Genomic DNA, 27,523 nt, shown 5'->3' with positions numbered 1-27,523 from the left:
ACAACCAGCTCCACCACTGGGCCCATATTGCCAAAACACTGCACAGACAGCTGCACCACCGGGCCCATATTGCCAAAACACTACACAGACAGCTGCACCACTGGGCCCATATTGCCAAAACACTACACAGACAGCTGCACCACTGGGCTCACGCAGCCAAGACATTCTACACTCCTAACTTCATCATGCCTCTACAAAAAACTAAGCATTTAAAGTAAATGTAGCAGTCAATTTTCATCATGAAGAGTCAAGGCAGGCTGTGTGAAAGGTAATCTGGCTAAAATCAGACTCTGGTTTAAGAAATTAAATGCAACATAAATGCAACTGACATGGAGCTCAACACAAGCAGTGACTTCTGAGTGTGTGAGGAGGAGGAGCTGCTGGGTTCTGAACCCCTGGCCCGTTCACCTCAGTAACCCGGCGACTGGGAACGCACATCAGCACCCCCCCCCCCCCCCATGAGAGACAGACCCCAGACGCTCAGCAGCGGCAGTGAAGTCAGCCAATGAGACGGTCAGCTAAACAAAGAGACCCAGCGATGATGTCATCAGCTATAGTGGCCAGAAGAGCTGTGGCCAGGGCGGGAGGCGGAGCGAAGTGAACACAGCTCTGCCTCCTCTTCAGCGCTCTGCTCCGCTGGCTCCTCATCCTCACACAATAACGCAGAACTATCGCCACGGTTACCGGCTGCTGCCTGCGCTTCCGTTTCATTAGCATGTGTTCCCTGTTTTACTCTCTGTCACTGTAACCACGCTAACAGGGCACAACATGCACGTCTGCGCAGGGAAATATCACACGCAAAGTCAGAAGGCAAGAAGGTCCAGCGCACCATTGAGCATACACACCGCAAAAAAGGGGAACTGCTACCAAAGGTGTCACATGACCTAAATGGAAGACATTTATTGGCTAATAATCCTATGAAGGGGGAGGGTTTGCTTTAGACTACCGTATCTGATCCAGGGACCCCCACACAGGCTCAATGGCTTCCAGGGGACCCCCGTCGTAATTTAAAAAGGGGCTAAATGTTAAAAAGAGTTCCATTTAAAATAGGATTTGATATTTTTAATATTTTCCCAAATCTAAATATGGTCATTGCAGATCACGTCTGGTGAGGGACCCCCCTACAACGTGTTCTGGGACCCAGCAGAGCCCCCTGCTGAAAGCCCAGACCCCAGAGAGCGGTGCAGCTTTGGCTGTAAGTCCGGAGAGAAAACATCAAAAACACACAGAATAAGACGTTCAGACGATGCGGCTGCATTATGAACATCACATTTTCCCTTCATTTTCCACTATATTCCCAGCCCCTCCAACACATGCAGGTGCTGTTACCATATCAGCCCTAGCCTTAGCACTGGGCAAGGCTTGTTTTAAACTATTATGGGCTGGTGCCAATACAGCTATGACATCATCAAGCAACTCAAGCTACCATCAATGGAAATTCACTGTTTAGCTGTAAACATTGGCTACCTACAAAACACTCCCTTGTCCACAACCCAGACAGATCTGGTTCCAGTTACCCCAGAAGAGGCGTAACTGATGATTATCTTCACTCTTTTTGCCCCACATACTCGACTTGGAAAAAAGCATTCATTTCCAGCCTAACAACAGGAAACAGTTGGGAATGGAAAAATCCATAAATTCTTTTAAATTAACACAATCTGTCAACAATTACAGGGAGCCAGAGACTCAGTGAGATTATACAGCACGTTCTGAGAACAGGAGCTAATTATCATCAGATCTTCAGAGTTTCACACCAGGACTAGTCTGCTACTGCCTGGTAAGCAAAAAAAGAATGGAACTCACGCCTTACAGCGCAAAACATATGCAGCAAAACTATTAATAATATCTGAAAACAGAACGACTCTCACAGCAGGGTAAACCATTTTAACGGCACAGGAATATTCCTAACCGACACATTTCACCGTGTCATTATGAAGGCAGTATGGAGAGCCTGTGTCCTGGGACAACCCTAACAGCCCCCTTTCATTAGCTTTGGCTTCGCCAAACACCACCAGCCCACAAAGACTAAAGCACCAGGAGACACCACATCACACAGACTGCCTGTGAAACCTGTGTCTGTGTGCGTGTGTGTATGTGAGTGTGTATGCGTCTGCATGTGTGTGTGTGTGTGTGTGAGTGTGTGCATGTGAGTGTGTATGTGGGTGTGCATGTGTGTGCGTGTGCGTCTGCATGTGTGTGGGTGTGTGTGCATGTCTCTGTCAGTGTCAGTCTCATTTTCTGAACACCAGTGACACAGTGCAGGTCCAAATGGAGAAGATGCTTTAAAATAACCTGAGACCACAGAAGAGTCAGATGGTAGGAGTGATAGCAGTGAGGGCATTATTAAACAGGGCATTTCCCCTGGGTGGAACTCATCAGGCCAAACGGCTTCATAAACAGGCCAGCAGACAGCAGAATGCATCCTGGAACACCACAGAAAGAGAACACTGTGCTTTCCCAGACTCACAGAAACACAGAGTAAGACCGAGCTGTGCTCTCCCTGATTCATAGAAACACCAGAGTAAGACAGAGCTGAGCTCTCCCTGACTCACAGAAACACAGAGTAAGACCGAGCTGTGCTCTCCCTGACTCACAGAAACAGAGTAAGACCGAGCTGTGCTCTCCCTGACTCACAGAAACACAGAGTAAGACCGAGCCGTGCTCTCCCTGACTCACAGAAACAGCAGAGTAAGGCCGAGCTGTGCTCTCCCTGACTCACAGAAACACAGAGTAAGACCGAGCCGTGCTCTCCCTGACTCACAGAAACACAGAGTAAGACCGAGCCGTGCTTTCCCAGACTCACAGAAACACAGAGTAAGACCGAGCCGTGCTCTCCCTGACTCACAGAAACACCAGAGTAAGGCCGAGCTGTGCTCTCCCTGACTCACAGAAACAGAGTAAGACCGAGCCGTGCTTTCCCAGACTCACAGAAACACAGAGTAAGACCGAGCTGTGCTCTCCCTGACTCACAGAAACACAGAGTAAGACCGAGCCGTGCTTTCCCAGACTCACAGAAACACAGAGTAAGACCGAGCTGTGCTCTCCCTGTCTTCACTGGCTTGAACCAATCAGTGGTGAGCAATGGGTCTGGACAAATGAATATCAGGCAATGACTGAGAAGTTTCACCAGTTACAGGACTGTGATGACTCTCTGGGTTACAGTTATCACTGTGCTGATCAGAGGGGTGCATGGGGCATTGCAGGATCATGAGGTTCCCCAAAAAGTTTATCAAAGTTTTTGTGTTCCTGAAAGATGAACCGGTGCTTTCCACTGAAGCTGAGAGCACAGAACAGAGGGGTTCCACACAGAGTCCCTTCCAGTCAGCGGGGTTCAGCACCATCACTGGGGGATATCTGGGTCTAATGGTTAAAAGGTGGAGGGAACAGTTTTACGTAAGGGGGGAAACACAACCACTGCATTATTCAGCCAGACTGAACACCGCAGACAATCACATGACAATTACATGAAAGACTATCTGCAAACAGGAACTCTCTGGAAACCATTCCATGCAAGCAAAGTAAATAAGCTGTCACCAGTAACAGACAGCGGCTCTTCAGAACTCTCTCTCTCACACACACACACACACCCTCCACATGTTTCCATCCTCCAGACAGAGCAGCAAGCTGCAGCAGATTTACTGTCTCTGCTAATAGCATCTGATAGGCAGATGAAAAATGAATGTAATGGCAGAACAATTATAACAGGGCTCTTATCACATCCGTATGTGATATTTACTTAATGCCGAAGCTGCGCGTGACACTCAATCACTGAAAGCAGACCGGGAGGGGAGAACTGAAAGTTTTCTGCACGTCTAAACGGCCGCAGAGCGCGCGACTGTGACGCCTGTCACTCAGGAACGCGGGAGTCAGAGCAGGTGAGACGTGGCAAACAGAACAAAGAGAAAGAAGAGTCTGTACTCTCCCGATCCCTAAAGCGCCGTCACAGTACATCCGCACAGGACGGCTCCTACCAACGCCCAACACACGTCTGAAACATTACCCTCTGGGAACGCAAACCCCGGACAGCGCTGTGCGATACGCAGAGAAAAAGCAGACTTAACAGCCATACGGGAAATATAATGATGAACCACAGACTACCTGAAGCTGAGGTTTGCTGAAATTCCAGGAATGCCAGCTGAATTGCATCAGCATTAGGAATAAGCCGCACTTGCAGTTTTATGTACTGTGTTTATACAAAGCACGACAGCAGTGCTGAAACAAGACTATATACTACACATTTTACTCTTGTGCTCTCAATGTCCTATCAAACCAAGAACCATGAACCAAGTGCAGAAATCACTTAAAATCAGACCAGTGAATCACTCGTTATTCTTAATGCTCCTTTATGTCGAATTACAACACAGACGAGGCCTCACCAAATTATAATTATCAAGTCTGACAGGAAACATCTGGAAATCCAAATTAGCCTAAATACTGTGAATGCCTCTAGTTTTATTTATACTTTGAGAACACAGTTTCTAGTCAGGCTTAATTATTATAATTTGAGTGAAGTTTTAACTGTGAATTCTGGAATATGACATTTAAGATGGTGATTCACTCATCTGATAGTAAGAGATTTGTGTGACTTCTTTTTCTGTTATTTATTTTTTTGGACGATTTTCAGAAAACCACTTTCAGGGAGACATTTTTTGTAAACATGGGCCTCAGGCAATAAAAGGAGAAGAAATTACAACAATCTACAAAACAGCCTACATGTATGGCTCGCCATTTAGACTAAACACATCTGAAATACAGAGAAACCAATTACCGGTGATTCTAGAATTTATAAGGGGGGACTGGCCTGCTATAACGCCGCAGGAAAGTTTACGTCCTGGGTTAAATTACACAATACCTACTGCATAGACGACGCTCAACAAGCACATGACGGTATACGTGGAACGTTTGGTAGCTATGAAGCTTGAGAAATTCTATTCGTCCAATACAACAAAAACAATAATTAAAGGAAACTATATTTTACTTGTGGAAAACACTCATTAGGAAATGCTTCACAAACAGAAAAAAACTACGTAACATCTAGCCTAAAAATAAAACTCAGTTAACGTTAAGGTATCTTTAACGCAGATTTCTGGCATTAGCTAATGTTTTACTCCAATTTCACTTTACAGTGGAAAGGGTGGCAAAGTTTTTCATAAGCCTTTTTTTCAAGTTGCGTCCAAAGCCGGTTGCTTAATAGAATACCAAAATGATAAATGCAAAAAAAGCAATGTTCTTCCAGAAAGAGGGCAAGCGCTTTTATAATGAATGCAGTCCATTCACTGAAGCCAAGTTGCATAGTGCAAGCTTTTTTTTTTTTTTACCGTGCTACAAGCACGTTCCAGCAGTAAGCCAAGCTTTCATGAGACTGGTCTAACTAGAGAAGTTAGCTAAAGTTAGTTATCGATACTTAGCTAGTCAAATTAAGAGCCTATCTAGCACTACTACTACCTAACTGAAACTGAACGTACAGCCTAGTTTCACAGTGCGAAAGCTAGCTAAAGCAGATTCAGCCTGTCAAAGTCTCAGACCACGACGGACGGCTGGCTAGCTCATGTTAGCAAGCCTAGCACGCAGTCATCTACGTAAACAATATTGCTGTCGTGTACAAGTGAGCTGCACTTAAAGTGGACGAGCTTCCTCCGTAGTCAGAGAGGTCCACTGTCCAAAACAGAGGCAAAATAACGAGCAGTCCAGCTTGATAAGTAACGTATTTACTAGCTAAACAGAGTGTTAGACCACCCTGACAGCACAAACACGGAGTTTCTAGCCAAACCTCACATTGCAAACAGCTAGCTTATTATCTAATAGCTGGATGCCCCAGTTCTACATAACATTATCACAACTGGCTGGACTTCAAATATGTCTTAGCTCTACCAAAGTAAGGTTACCTAACCATCTCGCCTGCTACCTCGACTGTCTAACACCAGCTGGCTAGTACAGCTCTAAAGAAAATAAAAACTGCTTAGACTTCATGAGTATCGTTGGCCACGTACCACATTTAACCAAAATATTCCTTAACCGACTTAGCCAGCTTTAGTCATACATAAAGCTAGCTTCCAGGGAACTTATCCTAAGTTGGTCAACAGCTGAATTATCATTTTTAAAAAAGATCAATGGATTGTTATTCATTTCACTAAGCTATCGGTCCAGTTAGCCATCTTCTCAACGCGTCAAAACAATCTATTCCCAAAAAGGTTCATAAGCATAAGCTTTGGCTCGGTAAACACGATACAATAACAACTAGACTAGGCATGATCATTAAAATATGAAACTTGCACATTCGTGTTTCCACTGTAAAACACAGCAGAATAGTTAAATAGCTACTTTAAAAGTAGCGTAGTCAAGTAAACTTGCCGTTTGGGTTAGCCAGCTAAGCTAAGCTACCGACACCGCTGCTCCGGTCACACAGCGCCACCAACGAAAGCGAACACCAGCGGGTGCACTTCATTTCTTACACAAAATAATTCAACCGATACACACAAAAACCAGTCAAAAACACAACCGCTACAGAGCGCAAAGTTAGCGGCAAGAGAGTAAAGTACTCTCTCGTGGGTGTTCGGGTCAGCTTTAGCCCCAGGACGGCCCGGGTAGCCGTTTCCCCGCGGCGGCGCCGGGGCGCCATGATGGGATCGATGGGAATTGAACAAAGAGGATCAATTTCCGATCAGCGAGAGAGCCGCTTTAATCAATGGGAGAAAGCAGCTCGGAAAGCGTCCCTAAACACCGGCCAAAGGGGTTCAAGAGCGAAGCAACTAACTCCAAAAACACTTTTCATCGCAACGTCCTTCAACACAGCAAAGCAACTTAAGAGAGAAAAGGCTGACCTGAAGCTGCTGTAAATCAAAGCGCTTCCAATATTGAAACATCGATCCCGCATTGGCCGCCATCTTGAGACATATTGAGACGGAATGAGAGGCTGATACAGAGAGCGCGAGGGGCTGGAGTTCACGGGAAGGAGGGGGGAAGCGCACAAAACGCGGAGCGGATCTATCGAACTGGGCCTTCGCTTATTGAACTGTGGCGCGGAATGGAGTTATTGAACAGAAACCTGCGATATTGAATAGTGCTATGGTATACAGTTATTGAACGGGAGCCGGTAATTTCTTTAACTGGTAAAATGCGGACTGGATTTTACCTACAGACGCACGGTGAAGGAAGACTGTTAGTGAACAGAACTATTTTGTATTCATTTTTTCATTATTAACTGCGGGTTTAATGAAGTCGACACCAGCGCTATGCACAAACGCAATTGTATGTTATATTCTATTTATTTGTAATTATTTTAAGTTAGTTCATTATGTATAATCTGTTATCAGACTATACTAAAATGTAAATATGTAGCATTGCTACTATTCAGAATTCAAGTATTCAGAAACAAATCATCGTTATATTAGCAACTTGCCAACGTTTTACAGTTTATTTATTTATTTTTGTACCAAACCTACAATATTTTTTTCGATTGATACCCAGTACTACAACTTCAAACTTCCCCAATGATCGTACGACTGTATACATTTTGCAAAGTTCAGGTTGTATTTGTGAAGCAGTTTTCATATGGTGTATCCCCAAGCAGGTAAACAGTGTTGTAATCTGAAGGGAACCTGTAGAGAGTTTCTTTGACGGTTGTTAATATTTATGTCACTGACTGACGATTTACACTATGTTTCTACCACAGTGTGGCACATTATACCGGCCAACAATCGTCTTCCACAACGGCTCATTCGGAATAAGTGCGAGGAATTTGAACTTGAACTTGAGTAGTTGGATAACAGCGCCCCTAAAGACTAAAATAGGAATTACACCACACAATGTGCAGGGCAATTCACCACTGAAGAGAAATAGTTTACAAAATACAAAAATCGTTTTCTCTGCCTTTTCAACATGTGTTGCTAAAACATGAATTGTAAAAGCGATGCTCCTGTGTGAATAACTTCTTCAATAATTTGATAAGTGCATTGTCTTAGTTATGAACAAATTTATCCATTTGCAACAGACTCTGTAACCCTCTGAATTCATGTCTCCTGTCTTCATCTAAACACTGGGAGTGAAAAAAGCTTAAGCATACTTTAGCAGATAGCTGCCATTTGCCACATTTGCAATGCCAAGTGATGTCGATTACACCGTAGGTCTAATATACTTTCAAAACTGAAAATTACACATCACCGTGTACACGTGAACATTTGTTCCAACGGTCTCGTAAGTGACAAATTTTGAGAGATATAGGTTTCTATGTAGTTTTGAAAATAGCTTTAGCATTTTTCTAAGACATGTTTGTAGTGTTGTTCATTACATATACTGTGTGTATATTTTAAATGTGTAAGCGCATGTTTTAAGATGCTAGAAAGGGCATAAAATCAGCCCTTCTTATGCACGGTCTCATGCACCTGATATTCTGACATGTCAGGTAGAACCCGATAATTCTCAGCTTAAGTTTAAGACCGTACTCATGCAAATGGAAAACGCCCGTGAGCACAAAGAGCCAGCCGCCCACACAAAAGCAGGATTAGAGATGTATCACTGAGCTCAGATCCGTGCCCCTTACTCCCGTACCTGTCCTGCCAGATGATAATTATCTTAGGTGGGGCGAGCAGCTTCCCCAGCAAACCTGAAAGACAGGTTACTCTGCCCCTTTGCTTCATGGCGGCTACGCTTCTGAGTTATCAATAACGACACTTCGCTCCCTCCCCATTAATCTCACCGTCTGCTGTGGGAGACAGGAGCATTCTGGGCCTATTGTCTGCTCATAAAACAGCCCCAGTGCTGAACACAGGTACACCTTTCTCACACACAATGAGCAAACACACTCAGGCCCACACACTGCGCCGTGACACGTAATGTAGTCTCAAGCAGTGAACGTATCTCTGCTGACCAGCGTCTCAGTCTCTTTCTTCCACTCTTTCCTCTCTCTTCTCTTGTTGTTTCTTTGATAAGCCTGCACAGTCTATAAATATTCCCTGACATCTCCACACTGGCAGTGTTTGGGGGGAAGGGGGGGGGGCAAGTGGTGACAGTGAGCTTCAGACATGAAAGATACTTTCCAAAGAAAAAGGAGTCAAAGTCAAAGAGCAGGTTGTGGTCACGGCAGACTGTATTCCGAAACACTGGGTCGCCCAATTCACACAACCTTCGACCCTGGAGGTCAAGTCTGGGGGCAGAGGTCATGACCCTCCCAGATCGTTCACTCCCCTACCAGACAGCAGCGAGACACTCAGTCCCTTGGGAGAAATAAAATAAAAACAATACAAGAAGAGAAGAAAGGGATACTGCTTATCTCTCAGAAGAATATAAAATGTTGCTGGTGGTTGCTTGGAAGCAGTTCTGCAACCCAATGACCAAAGTGGCTTGCACTGTAAGTTAGGCCTTCAGAAAAACAGATTTTTTTGTGGCGGGAATGTTAAACAAAACAGAAATCAGGCAGCTGCACAGGTACAGAACAAAAGTGAGAACTTGTGTGAGGATTCTGTTGCAAGGATTCATGGAGAATAGTCACAGACCCAGGGATTTATACTACTTTAGCTGATGCCTTCAACTCCTAAACCGTTGAAATGTTAACGAGGCACTCACAGTGCTGACACTCCTGAGCATTTCCTTTAGTAATGCTAAAGCAAACACATACGACTGCGCCCCACCCACCAGCAGAGAGAGAGAGAGAGAGAGAGAGAGGGAGAGAGGGAGAGAGAGAGGGGGGGGGGGAGAGAGAGAATCTCAATAGGAAAGAAAATGAGAGGTCAAAGTACAGAATGAACAAAAGCTGATGTGTAGACCCTTCTCAAGATAACTCATGTTTTTGGTACAACCAGATAGAAAAAGGTGATGAGATTAGTTAATCGACTGGCCTGGCACACACGAGCAATGCCCCTCTCTGGAGGAATCACATCTACCCACAAACCCCCAGCATCCTCCGTCATGCGTGACTCACAAACACAAACACTGGGCAGCAGGGCTCTGTGGAAAAGCCAGTAATGGCAAAGCACCGCGCTCCTCAGCCAGCAAAGCACCGCGCTCCTCAGCAAAGCACCGCGCTCCTCAGCCAGCAAAGCACCGCGCTCCTCAGCCGGCAAAGCACCGCGCTCCTCAGCGGCAAACACAGAATCTAAAGCCGTCGGAGGAGGAGCCTCCACACTGGGGCGCTGGAGTGGGTTTCCCCCAAAGTCCGCTCATTTGACTCACTGTGGTAACCTCCTCCCCCCAAAAAAAACACTGGCCTCCCGGTGCCCCTTCTGTGAGTAGGCCCGAGGGAGACCAGGGCCCCCGGTGGGAGATCAGGCCAGCTCAGAGTGCTCCTCCTCCCCACGCTCTCGCCTCACGCTGGGGCTGGGGGACTGCGCCGTACTTCCAGAGGCAGTTTGTTTTTCTAATCCTCCAGACCCGCCCGCCTCTCCCTGGGTTTGACCCCCCCCCCCCACCCCCGCAGGCTCTCCCCCCCACGCCTGCTGCTGTCTGAGGAACCTGCTCCTCCACCTCCGTCTTAATCAAATAAGGCTTCCCTGGAGAACAGGCCCAATTTAAGGAAAAGGATAAGAACACGCTGAATGAGATTACATTTTAATTAACAACACGCTGGCCTTTTGGAGGATGTTAGATATTAAAATAATGGGGGAGAACACATACAGAGTGCTCTGTGTGTGTGTGTGTGTGTGTGTGTGGCTGCACGTGAGTCTGAGCTGGGTGTGTGTGTGTGTGTGTGTGTGTGTGTGTGAGTGAGTATGTGGTGACACAAATCCTATTAATTTCCAAAAATACATCTCAGCAAAGTTGTAGAAAGGACATGCATTCAGTGTAATCCTGGATGTCCAAATCATATATTAGATGAAGCTGAAATCACACTTCATGCTTCATTACAAAAGATCTGACATCTGTCATTTAACAAATATTTGCCCCAGACATTTCCTTACGTTACATTACAGGCATTTAGCAGACGCTCTTATCCAGAGTGACTTACACAACTTTTACATAGCATTTTACATTGTATCCATTTATACAGCTGGATATATACTGAAGCAATTCGGGTTAAGTACCTTGCTCAAGGGTACAACGGCAGTGTCCTTACCTGGGAATCGAACCTGCGACCTTTCGGTTACAAGCCCAGTTCCTTACCCACTGTGCTACACTTTCTTTCAAAAAAAAAAATTAATACTGAACATATTGGAGAGAACTGCAATTTCAATATTTTATCTGAAAGAAGAATTGGAAAGTATTTCTGTTTTACTCTATCACATTGAAGAGGTGCAAAGAACCGTAAGTAATATCAACACCCAAGACAGCCCATCTCAGAGAGCTGGAGAGTCATCTAGTGGACACTGACAGTATTGCACCCGATTCCAAGCAGGATAGTTAGTCCCCCTACCTGAAACGCAATTTGTGTGAAACAGAGTGGAATTTGGTACATATCTCTCATGTTAAACACGCACTGCTCACTGAGAGTGTTTATCCTTCTATGTCGTTTGGTGAGTGAATATCAGCGCATCGGTGCGTGGTGGAATAAATAGACTGAACTGAACGGTTTAAAATGCAAAATCCTAAAATTAATAAAATGGAGTGCCGTATATTAGTCCTCATGGCCACTGGAAAATGCTGTGCTGTGTGACAAACCTTCTAGCACATGCAGAACCAATACTGCGACCAATGATTGGGCATGATACTTGTTTTGCACCAATCACTGGTTGTGTTATTAGTTTTGCAACTGCTGAAGGCAGGAAATCAGACTGGAGATGATGTACTAACACCTATAGACACTAGGGGGCACCACCTGTCTTCTGATTGTAGCAGAGTGAGGTTTATGCACTTTACCTGGTTAAGACCTTATGAACAGAGAAGCGTGAATATTTGATAATTTATCTTCAGCCTCTCACATTCCTGGGATTAATGTGGACTCAATTAACTAACGTCAGTTAATTAGCACGACCCCAGTCGGATTGGCAGGGCGTCAGCCAATCAGAGCGCAGGCTACCCACTCCTCCTGTCCCCTGTGGCCTGCTGGGAAGGGAGCTGTGTGGGTGTCCAATAGGATGTGTTTGGTTTCCCCCCCCCATCCGTCTGTCTGAAGGGCAGCGATTTATGGCCAGATATTCCCACACACATTAATCAGGGCTATCACTAAATCCCGTCTGCCTGACAGGTCCTGACACATGGTGGGGCTGAGGGGGTGTGGGGGTGTGGGGGGGTGGGTCCATGACATGTCTTACAGATGAGTAATTGTTGTTTGACAGGCACACCCCAGTCAGCTGCCTTCAACCTTTTATAGCAAACACACACACACACATACAGACACCATACAGACACATACATGCACACACACACACATACAGACACCATACAGACACATACATGCACACACACACACATACAGACACCACACACACACACAAACATACAGACACAACACACACACACACATACAGACACCATACAGACACATACATGCACACACACACACACACACACACACACACACACACAAACATACAGACACAACACACACACACACACACATACAGACACCATACAGACACCACACACACACACACACATACAGACACCATACAGACACCACACACACACACACACACACACACTAACACACACTCCCACACACACACACACCCATACAAACTCACACACACACCAAAACACACACACACAAATGATGCTATATCTTTACAGCGACCATCACATCATTTTACACAACTTATTTGCTCAGCCGAGACCCTTATCCAGACTTACACAGCACACTTTTATCCTTATAAAACACACCATCAGTTTTATATAGCTGGGAGTTTCCCAGCAGTCATTGTGGTTAAGCCGCTTGCTCAGGGTCACAGTAAATCACTCCGGACTTGGCCGTGCAGTAACCTTGGAGCAGGGCGGGGTGTGGGGCGTGGGGCGTGGGGCGTGGGGTGCGGGCTGCGGGGTACGGGGTGCGGGGTGCGTGGTGTGGGGTGCGGGGTGCGGGGCGTGAGGGGTATGGGGTGCGGGGTGTGGGGTGTGGGGCGTGGGGAGTGGGGTGAGGGGTGTGGGGTGTGAGGTGCGGGGTGCGGGGTGGCGGGTGTGGGGTATGGGGTGTGGGGCAGTAACGTTCCACCCACAGTCCGATCCGCAGAGCAGGGCAGTCGGGTTTTGGGGAGTCCAGCTCACCATCGGTCCCGCATTTCAGAAGCAGTGAGGTCATCGCAATCTTTCAGGGGTCACGCTTCACACACGTCCGCTCCCCATAAAACAACCCTGACGCGCGTATTACACCCTGACTCTGCCCCCTCACACACACTGAAAATACACTTTTATACAGGGATGCCTGCATTACCCACAAAGGGCGTCTGAGGATTTTATGTGGACTGCAGCAGGGCTTACATTGACCATAACCTCAGCTGACATCAGTCCTGCTTTTCTGAGGCACCATTCTGCTCCTGCTGGCAGTACCTCAGTAGTAGGCTCTGTTCTAATTAAACTCTTACAGCTGTTAGCAGTGTTAAGTGGCATGGTGGTGCAGTGGATAGCACTGTCACCTCACAACAAGGGTCCTGGGTTTGAATCCCAGATGAGTGGAGATTTGAATGTTCTTCCTGTGTCTGCGTGGATTTCCCCCAAATACACCGGTTTCCTCCCACAGTCTAAAGACATGCAGGTTAGGGTACTTGGGGTGGGGGGGTGGGGGGGGGGGGGGGTAGTAACAGGGCCAAGGTTCACAAGGCCAACCTTCCCTATATAAATAAAGGTAAATAATGATAATACAGCAGTGGCAAATCGCCTCTACATTGGTCCACAGGTGGCAGAATGATTCAAGAAATATTTTGCCTTCTCTGAGCAGCTGATCCTCACGTTGACCGTCCACCAGCAGACCGCAGTAATAAATACATTTTTAAACTGTTGATGGACGCACAGTTGTGGACCTCTGCATGTCTGCTCGCCGAGCAGCCATCCGATTCTGGCGCACCCAGAAACGCCGCGTTTGGACAAATCGACTGCGACTACAACTTCACACTTGATTACTCCACCAAGTTCACCATACCGCCCAAAACCCATCAGTCTGCCCGGACGTTTCCTGGCTTGCTGTCATTCAAACCCATAAAAGGACCAATCAGATTAACAAGGGGGTGGGGCACATCTGAGAAATCAAACAATATAAGGGCCCCTCTGTGGTACATCTGGTAAGGGTGACCCATGAGTGGTTCAGTGGAACAGAAACCGCCCCCCCCCCCCCCCCCCCGCCCCCCCCCCCCCCCCGCCCCCCCCCCCCCCCCCCCCCCCAGCCACCCCAGCTCCCCAGCTCCCCCCAGTCTTAAGATAGCAACACCTTTTGTCAAGGTGACCAGCATCCCTGCCATGCCTGTTTTTACAAGGGGGCGGAGAGGATTGTGGGTAAAAGCGCACGCTGACCAGCATGGTAAGTTATTTCCCTTTCCCGACCCAGCTGTTCCCCTGCATTCTCTAAGCAGAGCGCGGGTGCCGGGGCCAGCCAATGGCATCCATATAAAAGCAGGGTGGGAGGGGTCAGACAGCATTGTCCCTCTGGGTCTCTGCAGACAAAGGATCAGGACTGGAAGCTCATCGCCATGGTAGGGATCTCCAGCTCTCTCCACTCCACACTCACATAACCACTCAGGGACACTGCAGTCTGGCCCTCCAGGCCAGTAGAGCTGTTGGTTTCTCTATTACCTGATAGCTAGTCACTGATTGGCCACAGATCCCACTGCACTGCACGTTACTCTGGGTAAAAGTGGCTGCTACTGTACATGCCAGTAGAGTACAGTACTGCTAACCCAAAGGCTCAGATTAGAATATTCCTGGCTTGAGAGTTTGTCTGTGATATCAACTCAACAGCTCTATCACAGGGATGTGTGTGAGATGCCGTTGTTTACTGGGCTTCATAAATATCTCCAGAAACAGCTTTGCTTGCAGCTGAACACATTAAAATCGGGCGTTGGAGGTGCTTCTGGATGTTGGTCAGGCGTTTGGGCAAAATTCAGCTGACATTGATGAGTCAGAAGCTGATAGGCTTGCTAATAGGCATTATAGTAATGTCAGACCTGGCTGTTTGAGATCATTAATGCCATAGAGCAGACTGACTACTTCATTAATAGTAAAAAAATTTTAAGTTCAACTTGTCAGAGTAGAGCCAATAAATGCAGAATGTGGTTCCAGTCATTCACAGTGTCTAACGCCGTTGGTTTTTACTTAATTAGCTCTATTTTACTCTAGTGTACTCTACTCTACTGTACTCTAGTGTACTGCACTCCATTTACTTAAATGTACTCTACTCTAATGTACTCTCCTGTACTTTAGTGTACTCTACTCTAATGTACTCTACCACAGTCTACTGTACTCTACTCTACTGTACTCTAGTGTACTCTACTCTACTCCAATGTAGCTACTCTACAATAGTCTACTGTACTCTACTCTATTGTACTCTAGTGTACTCTAATGTACTCTACCATAGTCTACTGTACTCTACACTACAGTACTCTAGTGTACTCTACCATAGTCTACTGTACTCTACACTACTGTACTCTAGTGTACTCTACTCTAATGTACTCTACCATAGTCTACTGTACACTACACTACAGTACTCTACTCTATTGTGTTCTACTATACTCTGTTGTACTGAATTGCACTCTACCATACTCTATTGTACTCTACTATACTCTACTGTACTGTACTATACTGTACTGTACTCTGATAAACTCTACTTTTCTCTAGGCACCAAAGAAGGCCAAGAAGAAGGAGGGAGCAAGCTCGAATGTGTTTAACATGTTTGAGCAGTCCCAGATCCAGGAGTTCAAAGAGGTCAGTGGGACACGGCGAGAGAACCCATCTTTCAGAACCTCTGAGATCAGTCTAAGCGTTTCAGCGCTTTTCCACCGAAGCAAAAAATCATGATTTATAAATCCAGTGGCTGTTGCGGTGGGTATTAGTGCTACTGTCCATGATATTGGAAAGAACTTTAATGGCCCTTTTCACAGTCTCCTCCATCCTCACCTGTGAGCTCACCTGTCTCCTCCGACTCACCTGCACACTCACCTGTCTCCTCCTGCCAGGCTTTCACCATCATGGACCAGAACAGAGACGGCTTCATCGATAAGAACGACCTGAGGGACACCTTCGCAGCGCTGGGTACCTGCCCCTCTCCTGTGCAAAGCCACACAACACAGCCCCTGCCCAACACAGCCCCACACAACACAGCCCTCACACAGCACAGCCCCCGCCCAACACAGCCCCCACACAACACAGCCCCCGCCCAACACAGCCCCTACACAACACAGCCCCCGAACAACACAGCCCCTACACAACACAGCCCCCGCCCAACACAGCCCCTGCCCAACGCTTTCACACACACACACACACGCACACACACACACACACAAGCATTTCAGTTCTACACACAACACAGCCCCCGCCCAACGCTTTCACACACACACAAGCATTTCAGTTCTACACACAACACAGTCCTGGCCTAATGCAGCGTGTGTAACTGTTGTTGCATGTTACAGCTGTGCTAAATGGTATTAAAATAATTAGCATTTGTGCATGTGTGTGCGCTTACCTGCGTGTGCGTGTGTATATGCGCGTGTGTGTGTGTACCTGCGTGTATGTACCCGTGTGTGTGTGTGTGTGTGTGTGTGCGCTTACCTGCATGTGTACCCGTGTGTGTGCGTGTGTATATGTGTGTGTGTGTGTGTGCTTACCTGCGTGTATGTACCCGTATGAGTGTGTGTGTGTATATGTGTGTGTGTGTGTGTGTGTGTGTGTGCTTACCTGCGTGTATGTACCCGTGTGTGTGTGCGTGTGTATATGTGTGTGTGTGTGCTTACCTGCGTGTGTACCTGTGTGTCTGTGCGTGTGTATGTGTGTGTGTGTGTGTGCGTGTGTGCTTACCTGCGTGTGTGCGTGCGTGTGCACCTGCATGTGTGTGTGTGTGTGTGCGTGTGTATATGTGTGTATATGTGTGTGTGTGTGTGTGTGTGTGTGTGCTTACCTGCGTGTGTGTCCCCGTGTCAGGGCGGCTGAACGTGGGGAACGATGAGCTGGAGGACATGCTGAAGGAGGCGTCGGGCCCCATTAACTTCACCGTCTTCCTCACCATGTTCGGCGAGAAGCTGAAAGGTCAGAGCGCGTCCGACAGAGCTGTGTCACTTTGACCCTGTCCCCCCCCCCACACAACCCCCCCCCCCTTCTATTCATGCACCTGTGGCACATGCACCTGGGCCCAGGACCAACCTACAGTCTCCTCCATCACCTGGAGTTAATGCAGCAGCCTCTCCAGTACCCAGCTGACTGAGACTGTGCATTACATTACATTACACGGCTGGCATTTTCCAGATGCTCTTATCCTGAACAACTTGCAAGGATCACAGGCCCTTAGATAAGGAATCACAGTGCAGTAGCGTCCTACTGAGCGGGCCTAAGAGACAGACTGCTCAACTGTCCTGGCAAGCATTACCTAATAAAGTTATTCTTACAAAAAGCAAGAGTCTTCCCATTTAGCTGGCATTGATGTGACTTGATGCGAAAGGCTGACTCGGAGTCTTCCGTCCTTTCTCAGGCACGGACCCTGAGGAGACCATTCTCAACGCCTTCAAGATCTTTGACCCCGAGGGGAAAGGAGTTCTGAGGGGGGAGGAGTAAGTTTGGCTGCATATCCATACCCCGACCGCGACACCGACCAAAACACAGCGGAAATGAGTCATACTGAGAGGAGTTATGTACGTTACACACAGGGGACAGTGGGAGGAACTGCAGAGTGCATTCACGGGTCAGTCACTGCATTTCCCCCCAGCACTAATGACCAGGTCTGAAAGGGTTAAAATACCCCCGGGATAGTTCAGGGGAAATTAAACCCAGGGAAACTGCTTGGTTGGACCAACCCAATAAATTTTAACTCTGAATTGTAAGGGACATACAACTGGCTGAAAACTTTCCCAAAAGTTCACTTTTAAATACGAAGTGACTTTTAAAAATATTAAAATCAGTTTCATGTTGCAGTTCAATGCACAACAGAAATGACTACCGTCAGGAAAACTGCAGGTGATTTCACTCACAGAAAGGTGCTTTCTTAAAAGATACATATTTTTTTTGGAAGTGACCAGACAAACCTAGTGGTATTATTACATCATCCGTCTCTAGCCCTTGGGTGTCGGGGGTTGGGGGGCAATAGTGTGTGGGATGCATACTGGTTGCGTAGGAAATAGTTTTTTTCTTCACCTGTACTTAATTTTTTTTTTCTTAATTTCAGAATCAAATACAACCTCATGTCTCAAGCGGACAAGTTTACTGAAGCGGAGGTAAGCCGCGTGCGTTCTCTGAGACGCTGAGGCGAGATGGTCCAGTTTTACCTGCCCAGGGCTGCCTGTCCCTGTTCCATGTATCAGTCCGGCTTTTAATAACACGCTTTCCAACACGCCGAGCCCCAGAACACAGCACATCAGGGTGGAGTAAATCTGCGGCAGAAACATCTGCAGTGTGCGAAAGACACGGTCCAACTCACAGAGCGTACAAAAATATGGATCATAGATCCCCCCTTCAAACCCCATGACCCCCCCTCTCTCCCTCCTTCAAACACACCGTAAAATTGCTCAAATTCGAGCTCTCCTAGAAGCCGTATAAATTTACAGTGAGCTAATGCTCTCGTTCCTGTGACAGACATTAGGCAGCACCTGGCGTTCGATGTTAACACACACTTACATGGCGCAGTGCTGTAAGGCAAGGAAAACCGATATCATCCATATCCATCCACATCCATATCCATCCACATCCATACACATCCATCCACATCCATATCCATCCACATCCATACACATCCATATCCATCCACATCCATACACATCCATCCACATCCATCCATATACACCCATATCCATCCACATCCATCCATATCCATCCACATCCACCCACATACATCCATATACATCCATATCCATCCACATCCATCCACATACATCCACATCCATAACACAGAGACTGAAGCCACATTCCCACAGCACTGCCAGGGAGATGGGATAATTGGCATGGTTACCATTCCACACACACCCCCACAGCCATGATGTACTGCCTTACAGCACCTGGGACACGAGCCAGAGAACTGAGCGCATATATATATATATTCCTGTGGTAAATCAAAATTAGAAACACATATCATATTGTTCAGGAACATTATACTGCGTAAGTACATGACCCTTATGTTTAGGACAGCATTATAGATTATTTTTTTGGCAATCTAAATAGATTTTAATCAATAAAGAAAACATTTAATTCCATTGACAGAAGAGGGACAGACAGACATGCAGACAGACATGGGTGACAGAGTCTAACACTCTGGTCCCTCTGCAGATTAATCAGATGTTCACCAACTTCCCCCTGGATGTCGCCGGTAACCTGGACTACAAGAACCTGTGCTACATCATCACCCACGGGGAGGACAAGGAGCAGGAGTGAGGGAGAGGATGCTGGGAACACCCGCCTGTAAATAGCCTGACAGCCAATGATCATCCTCCCTTCCCAAACTCCACCTCCCTTTTCTCCAGCTAAATAAAAACCCTTATACCCTTATGACTTCCTCTGAGTTTCTTACAGTTTCACTATCCTGTCAACGTTTATGCATTTAGTAAATGCACTTAACTAGAGTAACAAGTAGAGCTAACCTTTTTGTACATACAGTCCAGTTAGAATTGGAGATTTTACTGCAGTAATTCTCCTTGCTGAAGACTACAATGACGGTGTCCCATTATAAGAAGGACGGGTGCAGGGAGTCACCTCCGATCTCTTAACTCACTCTGCTGTGCCCAGAGATTTTTGGGGCTCAGTGTAACAGCCCCGTCAGCGAGTGACTCCGGACCGGATCTGCGCCCCGAGTCTGACCCAAAACCAGCCTTGATCCAGCGCAGGCCCGGCCCGGAGACACCCCAAAACCAGCCCTGATCCAGCGCAGGCCCGGCCCGGAGTCACCCCAAAATCAGCCCTGATCCAGCGCAGGCCCGGCCCGGAGTCACCCCAAAACCAGCCCTGATCCAGCGCAGGCCCGGCCCGGAGTCACCCCAAAATCAGCCCTGATCCAGCCCAGGCCCGGCCCAGAGTCACCCCAAAACCAGCCCTGATCCAGCCCAGGCCCGGCCCGGAGTCACCCCAAAACCAGCCCTGATCCAGCCCAGGCCCGGCCCGGAGTCACCCCAAAATCAGCCCTGATCCAGCCCAGGCTCGGCCCGGAGACACCCCAAAATCAGCCCTGATCCAGCCCAGGCCCGGCCCGGAGTCACCCCAAAATCAGCCCTGATCCAGCGCAGGCCCGGCCCGGAGACGCCCCAAAACCAGCCCTGATCCAGCCCAGGCCCGGCCCGAAGTCACCCCAAAACCAGCCCTGATCCAGCCCAGGCCCAGCCCGGAGACACTTAGTATCTGGGAAGTGACACTGAGATCCCCCATGTGCCATGCAGTCTGTGTGTGTGTGTGAGTGTGTGTGTGTGTGTGTGTGAGAGAGAGAGTGTGTGGGTCTGTGTGAGTGTGTGTGTGTGTGTGGCTGTGTGAGTGTGTGTGTGTCTGTGTGAGGGAAGTGCGTGAGAGTTGGTGGGGGGTGGGTGACACTAATTTGGAGATGGCTGTGTGTCGTCGACACAAAACCAGGCTGAAACCTAAAATCTCCACTGCACACCACTGTCCTCACCTTCTTTACAAATGAAAATTTAGTTTTCATTTGTAAAATACAAAATAAAACGAGATACAAGCTCAAGGCACGGAAGATTTGCAGCTGGTGTGCCTTTATTAACACAGAGAGGGGTTCAGATCCGCAGACACCAGGCACTGTAACCACGGGAGACACTCCAGAACCTCCCCCGATAGGCCAGAAACATACAACACAGAAACAGGTCATGTGACACACACTACTGGATTACTGTTTTTAAACTACTCTGTGACATGCCTGCCAGACCATGTTCTTTTACACTTAAAAAAAAAAAAACATCAAACATGTCCTATATTTCCACATACCACACTATAAATAGTATGTCTGACACTTAAAGAAACACAAGAAAAAAAGCCATTCAAAAGTCCTCACTGAGATGCTGTAAAGGATTACAGGATTAAATCGGGATGGGTGGCACGCGTCGGTCTTACAGTTTTCACTGTTTTCCAGCCAATGGAATAACAGCGCTGATGAATGAAAAGGAAAAAAAAGGCTGAGATGTGAGCAGCTACAAGGCCAGCGTTTCTCTCAGCAGCACGTTGAGAACAGAGCTCTCTCAGTCCGGCCAAACCAGGCAGCGGTGGAGATGAGCGTGACTCACAGCGTTTCCACACCCTTACAGGGCTGCGGCCTGCTGTCAATCAAACCTCGCAGCGGAGTACCAACGACAGCACGACGTCGTCCTGCAAACAGGTGCCAGGGACGAAATCGCCCCGTGACGTCAGCCAATCCTCTGTCAGCCACTTTTAGGAGTTTCTGACCTTGTGTTTGACTGATGAACGGCACAGAACCCGGCTCTTACTGGTTCACACCACAAAATCACAGCCAGCTTTCTCTGAACCCCAGGAGCTAATACAGTAACGTCATAACAGAAATATCAGAAAAATACAAACTCAGGGAAAATAATTATAAGTGGATGGTTTGCCAGCCCACAGAAACGCTGAAGCAATGAGGAGTTCCCTCCCACTGGGATAAATGCTTCCGACACCAGCCAGTCCAAGGAGAAATTCCTCATAAAATGACACCCAGGAATAACCATACAAGTGCTATGAGACGGCCATCGGTCAATGGCAGCTGTATTGGGCAGGGCTGTAACCTGCTGGATTACGCACACAGGCAGTAAAGTAAGAGACTGTCAGTCTGATGTGTTGTTGCTGGGGGGGGGGGGGGGGGGGGGCACAGATCTGAAATGAAAGCAAACAGCATGTCTGCACGTTGGCTGGCAGCCTTCCACTCAAAATACAGTCATGGTCTGAGCAGGAATACGTTTCTAAAAAAAATACAGTTTCAGATATAGAGATTTCTTTCCACCAATTCATTCCCTTTATAGTCAGGCTATTTATCCTTAGTGTTTTTTTAAAAAAAATGTCATATTTGGAAGCGTCTGCTGTAAATAGAAGGAGAAATAAATGATGAAATTAGCATTCAGGGACAGTAGGAACAGTATGCTCTGTGGACAGGAGGGCTCTAGCGTTGAAGAAGTGATGATTGACTGGCAGGAACGTTGAGGGGCGGGGGGCGTGTCTGCAATCGCTAGGATTAATACAAGAATGCTCTGCTGAAGCCAGGCCAGTGTGGACGGAGACAGCAGTTGGACTGTCGCTGCCCCCTGCAGTGCAGGAAGGGGAACTGCATTCCATTACTTAAGCTCAAATATCATTGGATGGTTTCGAATAACTGCCACAAATGCACAGGCTGTTCACACGGCATGTTCATAACACAATGTCTGACACTGGGGAACAGAGCTTGAACTAATAAAATAAAAATAAAAAATAATAAAAAATAAGTATTTAATATGTAATGCTCTTTCCCTGTGCACTGCCAGCACACTTAGATCAAAATTAATTTATGTAAATAATACAGGTGTACAATATTTTATGTTCAAGTTCATTTTTGCTCCAAGTTCAAGATTTTTTACTTAAATGATTTTTTAAAATCAATCATTCAGAAATAAAATAGTTAAAATACTTAATGTTTCTTCTAAAAAAAAACACTACAGCTTGGTCACTAAGAATTATAATACAATGTACCAAGTGTTCCTAAACGTCAGCAAGGACAAAATCTCAGTCCCAAGGACTTTAATTTCCCTTCATATAAACGTATATTATATTGGACTTATACATTTAATGCTATGTTTGTAAAATATGCTGTTTTTGTTAAATATGATTTTTATGAATGAAAGATTTTTTAAAAAAGCTAAGAAAGCTATCCAAAGCTCCACCTGTGCTACCTGCTGGTTGTCTGAGAGTTCCCATGACAACCATGATTGACGTGATAATTCCTAAAAGAGAGAATGTGAGGAGATTACTCAGAAATCTCCAGCTGAAGTTGTTTCAGTCCAGTGCTAAGAGCAATCCCTCACGACTGGTGGGCACGGAAACGTGATTAGAAGCCGTGCTCCTGAAACGAACCTCAGCTGAGGAAGAGTGTGGTTTGAAGATGAAGTCGCGGGAGTTCACTGCGTGCTCCTCAGTGAGAGCAGGTGAGTCAGGGACGTGTGTCCCGCAGGTCAGCGGCATAACCTGCGCAGGGAGGACTTCCTGTCATCACTTCACAAACGTCAACGGGAGAGCATGCTGGGAACAGCTTATCGAAGCGAACATCACAAAACGCAAACATATGCTGCTTATTAACTGGAGTTAGGGAACCGCTGGATCTGTCTAAAGCTGCCGGGACTCTGAGACAAACCGTGGGCCAATAAAAAAAACATGAAGTGCACGAGCTATAAGCAAACTGCTATTTATCTTATTACTGCAGCCATATTAGGGTAAAAAAGAGAAGTTTAATCTTTAATGCATGTGCTTTCCAGGGTGGAGGAAATCAAGCTCAGCCTGGAGAGGGGGAATTTCTGGTCACCTGACCAGCCTGGTGACGAATCACAAACACCCAACCCCAGAGTCAGACATGCAGCCCCGCCCTGTCTGTTCCAGCCCCCGGAAGCCCCCATAGCATCAGCCTCTGGCCAATCACAGCTCAGTCACATGTGCATTCAGCACCCCTGTTGGCCACGATGCATTAATTGTCGCTCCGCCTCTCTCGGTTCTGTCCAATCAGGTTTCTAGCTCCCTGGAGCAGGGAAGGGGGGTCCACTGGCTCCGCCCTTTTAATCTTCACCACAGGTGAGGGGGTGGGGTCACCCAGAACGCCTAATCCAGAGCCAGGTTCCACTGGGCTTTCTGCAGAGAGAGAGAGAGAGAGAGAGAGAGAGAGAGAGAATCTGAAAATCATTCTTGTTCTGCCGTTTCTTGAGCGTGTGTATGCGCTTGTGCATGTATGTGTGTGTGTGTGTGTGTGAGCATGTGCGTGTATGTGTGCAAAAGGCTGAGACAGAGGTGTCTCTCTCACCATGGATGCCGATCATGTGCTCCAGGATGAGGACCCGCTCAGCCAGGATCTTCAGCGCCTCCCTCAGCTGCTGCACACCCTCACCCTGCGGCAGAGAAAAGCACTCGGCTACAGAACTCCATTTCCTATGAGCGCCTCAGCAACACAGCACAACGTGATGACATCACTTCCTCTAGCACAACAGAGTGACATCACAGAAGTGGCGCTTGCTACAGAAACACATTTAACCCCAGTGCTCCTAAGCTCTGGAATGATCTTCCCCAGAAGCAGGTCTTTAAATCACCCACCTCTGAATAACTCTCTCCTGGATCCCCCTTAGGGCCTGGGGTACCCTGCAAACAGGAGCACAGACAGTTTCAGGGACACAGTAAACACACACACACACACACACAAAACACAGTAAGCAGACACACACACACACACACAAAACACAGTAGGCACAAACACACACACACAACACAGTAAACACACACACATAATGTCTCATAGGAAAGGGTACAACCGTAAATAGACATTACATTGCATTACATCACTGGCACTCAGACAAAGGGTGACTTAAAGTGGAAAGCATCAGTGTAGCCATCCAGAATATAACAGCTTGGCAGTGCTGCTTAATAATGCCTACTCTGACACCACTGAAATTTTATCTACGGCATTAACCTCCTCTGGGAGAAACAGTCTGCAAACCGACGCCAGTGAAAGAGGTCAGGCTCCTGAGAGCATACTCACCGGCTGACCTTGCTCTCCGGTCAGTCCCGGGGGGCCCTGCGTGAGACAGAAGCACCTGTCACACATTTACTGCTCTCGGGACAGAGGGGGGTGAGCGGGCCCCTCCATCAGCGCCCCCAAGCTTTGGAATGTCCCGTCTGAGGGAGTTAGACTGCCAAACTCAGGGTCACCTTTTAAATCACTTTTAAAAACAAAACATCATCTCATAGACTAGCTCTTGCCCAATGACACCCTAGTGTGTTCGATGTATGCAATCATGTCTGCTCTGTTTGATTATTTTGCCATCTTCTTTTTGTTGCTTGCTGTAAAGCAACCTTTTTACTGTTTTAAAAATAAAAACTCTTTAGATATAAAATTTTATAGCACTCCTGTCGAACCTCCTGCAAATTCCCAACAAAACCAAAAAGAAAATAGAGGAATATGAAAGATCACATAAAGGAAGCATTTGATGCCGAACATACACAGGAAAATAAGACTTAAAAGTACGAGCATTTTACTAGTGTCTATAAAAAAGGGGTTAAAGCTTTTAAAGTAATAATTTGACCGGCGTCTGGCAGGACGGGACAGTCGTGCTCTTATCTGTAAAGTTCAGACGGTGACCCCGGGTCAGCACTCAGACGGGGGCTGCAGACAGGACCGGCAGGATCACACGGTCACTCATGTTACCCCCTCAAATTTCCTTTGATTTCACAGCCCCCACCCCCGCCCGCCCGTCCCATTACAGGTCGGAGGGTCCGGATCTGCTTTCTGAATTACGGGGACCTCCCCAAATCTCGGGGTCACCGCTCACTTCCTCTTTTTGGCTGTTCCCAGGGGGTCAGAGGGTGTCCGTCCGGCTACATTTTGATTTTTTCACTGTGATGCGTGAGGTTTTAGATGTACATTAGCATAGCCCCCTCCCCCCCATCCCCCCTATCCCCCATGGTGGGGGCTCATCTGACTCCTTTATAACCTTTATCTGACCCCCCCCCCCCCATCCCCCCATCCCCCCATCCTGTCCTCACCAGGGGGACAGTGCCCTCCCACTTGCTCATTTCGGGAGAGCCTATCGTCCCAAACAGTGGTCAAAATAAGGACACGGGACCTTTTTTCCGTTATGAGGCTGAAAATGAGTCAGTAACTCGATAAATCCAGTAAAACATTCCCCCCGTCAGGGCGGAAACCCCGCCTCCTCGAACCCCTGTTCCCCAGTGCGAGCTCTCAGAAGCTTCCAGAAGAACAGCGGAGCTTCCTGCCTGTGTTGGTGAGGGGCACAGCACGCAGACTCAAACGCCAGCGCTGGGTGCCGCTGCAACGGTCACTAGCTGAGGCAGAGTTGCCTAGCGACACTGCGTGTGGCGTCTCCGTTGATCACGTGACTCCAGCGGGTGAGGGTGACACTGGCGTGACGTCACGAGCAGACCGAGCGAACGCAGCCTCACCCTTTCCCCATCGTCTCCCTTGGGTCCCGGGTCCCCGGTCTTCCCAGAAGGGCCTCTCTGCGCCTGCGACACACACACACACACACACACATGCATGCACACACGCACACACACACACACACACACACACACACATGCATGCACACACGCACACACACACACACACACACACACGCGCGCGCGCGCACACACGCGCACACACACACGCACACACACACGCACACACGCACGCACGAGCAAACACACACACACACACACATGCATGCACACACGCACACACACACACACACACACGCGCACACACACACACACACACACACACACACACACACACACACACGCACACGCACGCACGCACGCACACGCACACGCACACACACACGCACACACACACACACACACACACACACACACAGTTTGGGTCAGAGGCAGGAGGCAGAGAGGGGACCGCAGATCTCTGAGTGTTACACGGAAGCCCAAAGCAAAACGACAGGAAGTGCAACCGCATTTTACTCACTTCCTGTCCAGGAGTGCCAGGGGCCCCAGGGGGTCCCATTGGGCCTGGGGGACCTACAAAAAACCAACCCCCCCCAGAGAAAAGCATGTCAGTGGGTGAGCTTACACACCGCCCCCCCCCCCCCCCAGAGAAAAGCATGTCAGTGGGTGAGCTTACACACACCCCCCACCCCAGAAATCAGGCAATCAGGTGAAGTCTCATTTTTGCCAGGTGTGCTGATAATCCATTTAAAATGCTGTAATATTTTAAAAGTAAAAATTGGAAATGTTCCTGCTAATACTTGAAAAGTTTTCTGACATATTACAAATGCACCAAAATGTAAAAATTACACACAAGTAGAATTTTCCAAATAATGTTGCTTTTTAAAAATATTGGCAAATCTGCAGGAATTCCATTGGAGTTTAAAGCATTTCGAAGTTCTGATTGTTATTGAGTGATTCCCATTATTGAGTAATATCAGGGATGTGTGTGTGAGTCTCTCTCTCTCCACACACTGCTTACCTGTGTGTCCAGGTGGGCCAGGGGGGCCGGGGGGGCCGGGGGAGCCAGGTGTGGCTTGTCGGTTTACAGATGCAGGTAGAGAAGAAGGAAGGGGACTGTCCTCATCTATTAAGCACAGAAACAATGCTAGAAATGTATGGTAAAAGTATGAAAAATACTGATATTTTTCAAACTATAGACACTGCGACTCTCCAGGACTGGAGTTAAACCTGCAGACGCTGCGGCCCTCCAGGACTGGAGTTAAACCTGCAGACACTGCGGCCCTCCAGGACTGGAGTTAAACCTGCAGACTCTGCGGCCCTCCAGGACTGGAGTTAAACCTGCAGACACTGCGGCCCTCCAGGACTG

General features: G+C 47.6%; 3 protein-coding genes across 7 annotated transcripts in view; 1 reads left to right on the top strand and 2 right to left on the bottom strand.

The window, feature by feature from the left end:
- cux1b (cut-like homeobox 1b) overlaps positions 1 to 6,970 on the bottom strand; it is a 91,760-nt gene extending 84,790 nt beyond the window's left edge. Inside the window, exon 1 of one of the 3 annotated variants that reach the window (XM_035384512.1) lies at positions 6,822 to 6,970. In XM_035384512.1, coding sequence (XP_035240403.1) covers positions 6,822 to 6,884 — 63 coding nt within the window. In that variant the 5' untranslated portion in view covers positions 6,885 to 6,970. The remainder of the gene's footprint in view (positions 1 to 6,821) is intronic. The other 2 variants (XM_035384513.1, XM_035384514.1) reach the window with 2 other exon arrangements.
- A 7,459-nt stretch (positions 6,971 to 14,429) lies between these two features.
- LOC118209294 (myosin regulatory light chain 2B, cardiac muscle isoform-like) lies at positions 14,430 to 19,536 on the top strand. The gene is made up of 7 exons (XM_035384515.1): positions 14,430 to 14,549; positions 15,691 to 15,777; positions 16,029 to 16,104; positions 16,990 to 17,094; positions 17,534 to 17,612; positions 18,224 to 18,272; positions 19,318 to 19,536. The coding sequence occupies exons 1-7, from the start codon at positions 14,547 to 14,549 to the stop codon at positions 19,420 to 19,422; spliced, it is 504 nt and encodes a 167-aa protein (XP_035240406.1). The 5' UTR covers positions 14,430 to 14,546; the 3' UTR covers positions 19,423 to 19,536.
- A 2,398-nt stretch (positions 19,537 to 21,934) lies between these two features.
- LOC118209273 (collagen alpha-1(XXVI) chain-like) overlaps positions 21,935 to 27,523 on the bottom strand; it is a 28,218-nt gene continuing 22,629 nt past the window's right edge. For 2 of the 3 annotated variants that reach the window (XM_035384482.1, XM_035384483.1), the window contains exons 8-14: positions 27,176 to 27,280; positions 26,675 to 26,727; positions 26,158 to 26,220; positions 24,737 to 24,772; positions 24,295 to 24,339; positions 24,008 to 24,092; positions 21,935 to 23,838 (exon numbers count right to left, since the gene is read on the bottom strand). In XM_035384482.1, the coding sequence (XP_035240373.1) occupies positions 23,678 to 23,838; positions 24,008 to 24,092; positions 24,295 to 24,339; positions 24,737 to 24,772; positions 26,158 to 26,220; positions 26,675 to 26,727; positions 27,176 to 27,280 (548 nt within the window). In that variant the 3' untranslated portion in view covers positions 21,935 to 23,677. The remainder of the gene's footprint in view (positions 23,839 to 24,007; positions 24,093 to 24,294; positions 24,340 to 24,736; positions 24,773 to 26,157; positions 26,221 to 26,674; positions 26,728 to 27,175; positions 27,281 to 27,523) is intronic. The other variant, XM_035384484.1, reaches the window with a different exon arrangement.

This window comes from Anguilla anguilla, chromosome 12 (genome assembly GCF_013347855.1).
Source record: "Anguilla anguilla isolate fAngAng1 chromosome 12, fAngAng1.pri, whole genome shotgun sequence".
NCBI lineage: Eukaryota > Metazoa > Chordata > Actinopteri > Anguilliformes > Anguillidae > Anguilla > Anguilla anguilla.
Note: the sequence above shows the minus strand (reverse complement) of the source record. Positions and strands in the feature narration are given on the sequence as shown.

Bases quoted from the DNA above. Each gene is read 5' to 3' on its own strand.
- LOC118209294 (XM_035384515.1), top strand. The intron at 16,105-16,989 runs GTACCTGCCCCT...TCCCCGTGTCAG, and splicing joins GGACACCTTCGCAGCGCTGG to GGCGGCTGAACGTGGGGAAC. The intron at 17,613-18,223 runs GTAAGTTTGGCT...TCTTAATTTCAG, and splicing joins GGAGTTCTGAGGGGGGAGGA to AATCAAATACAACCTCATGT.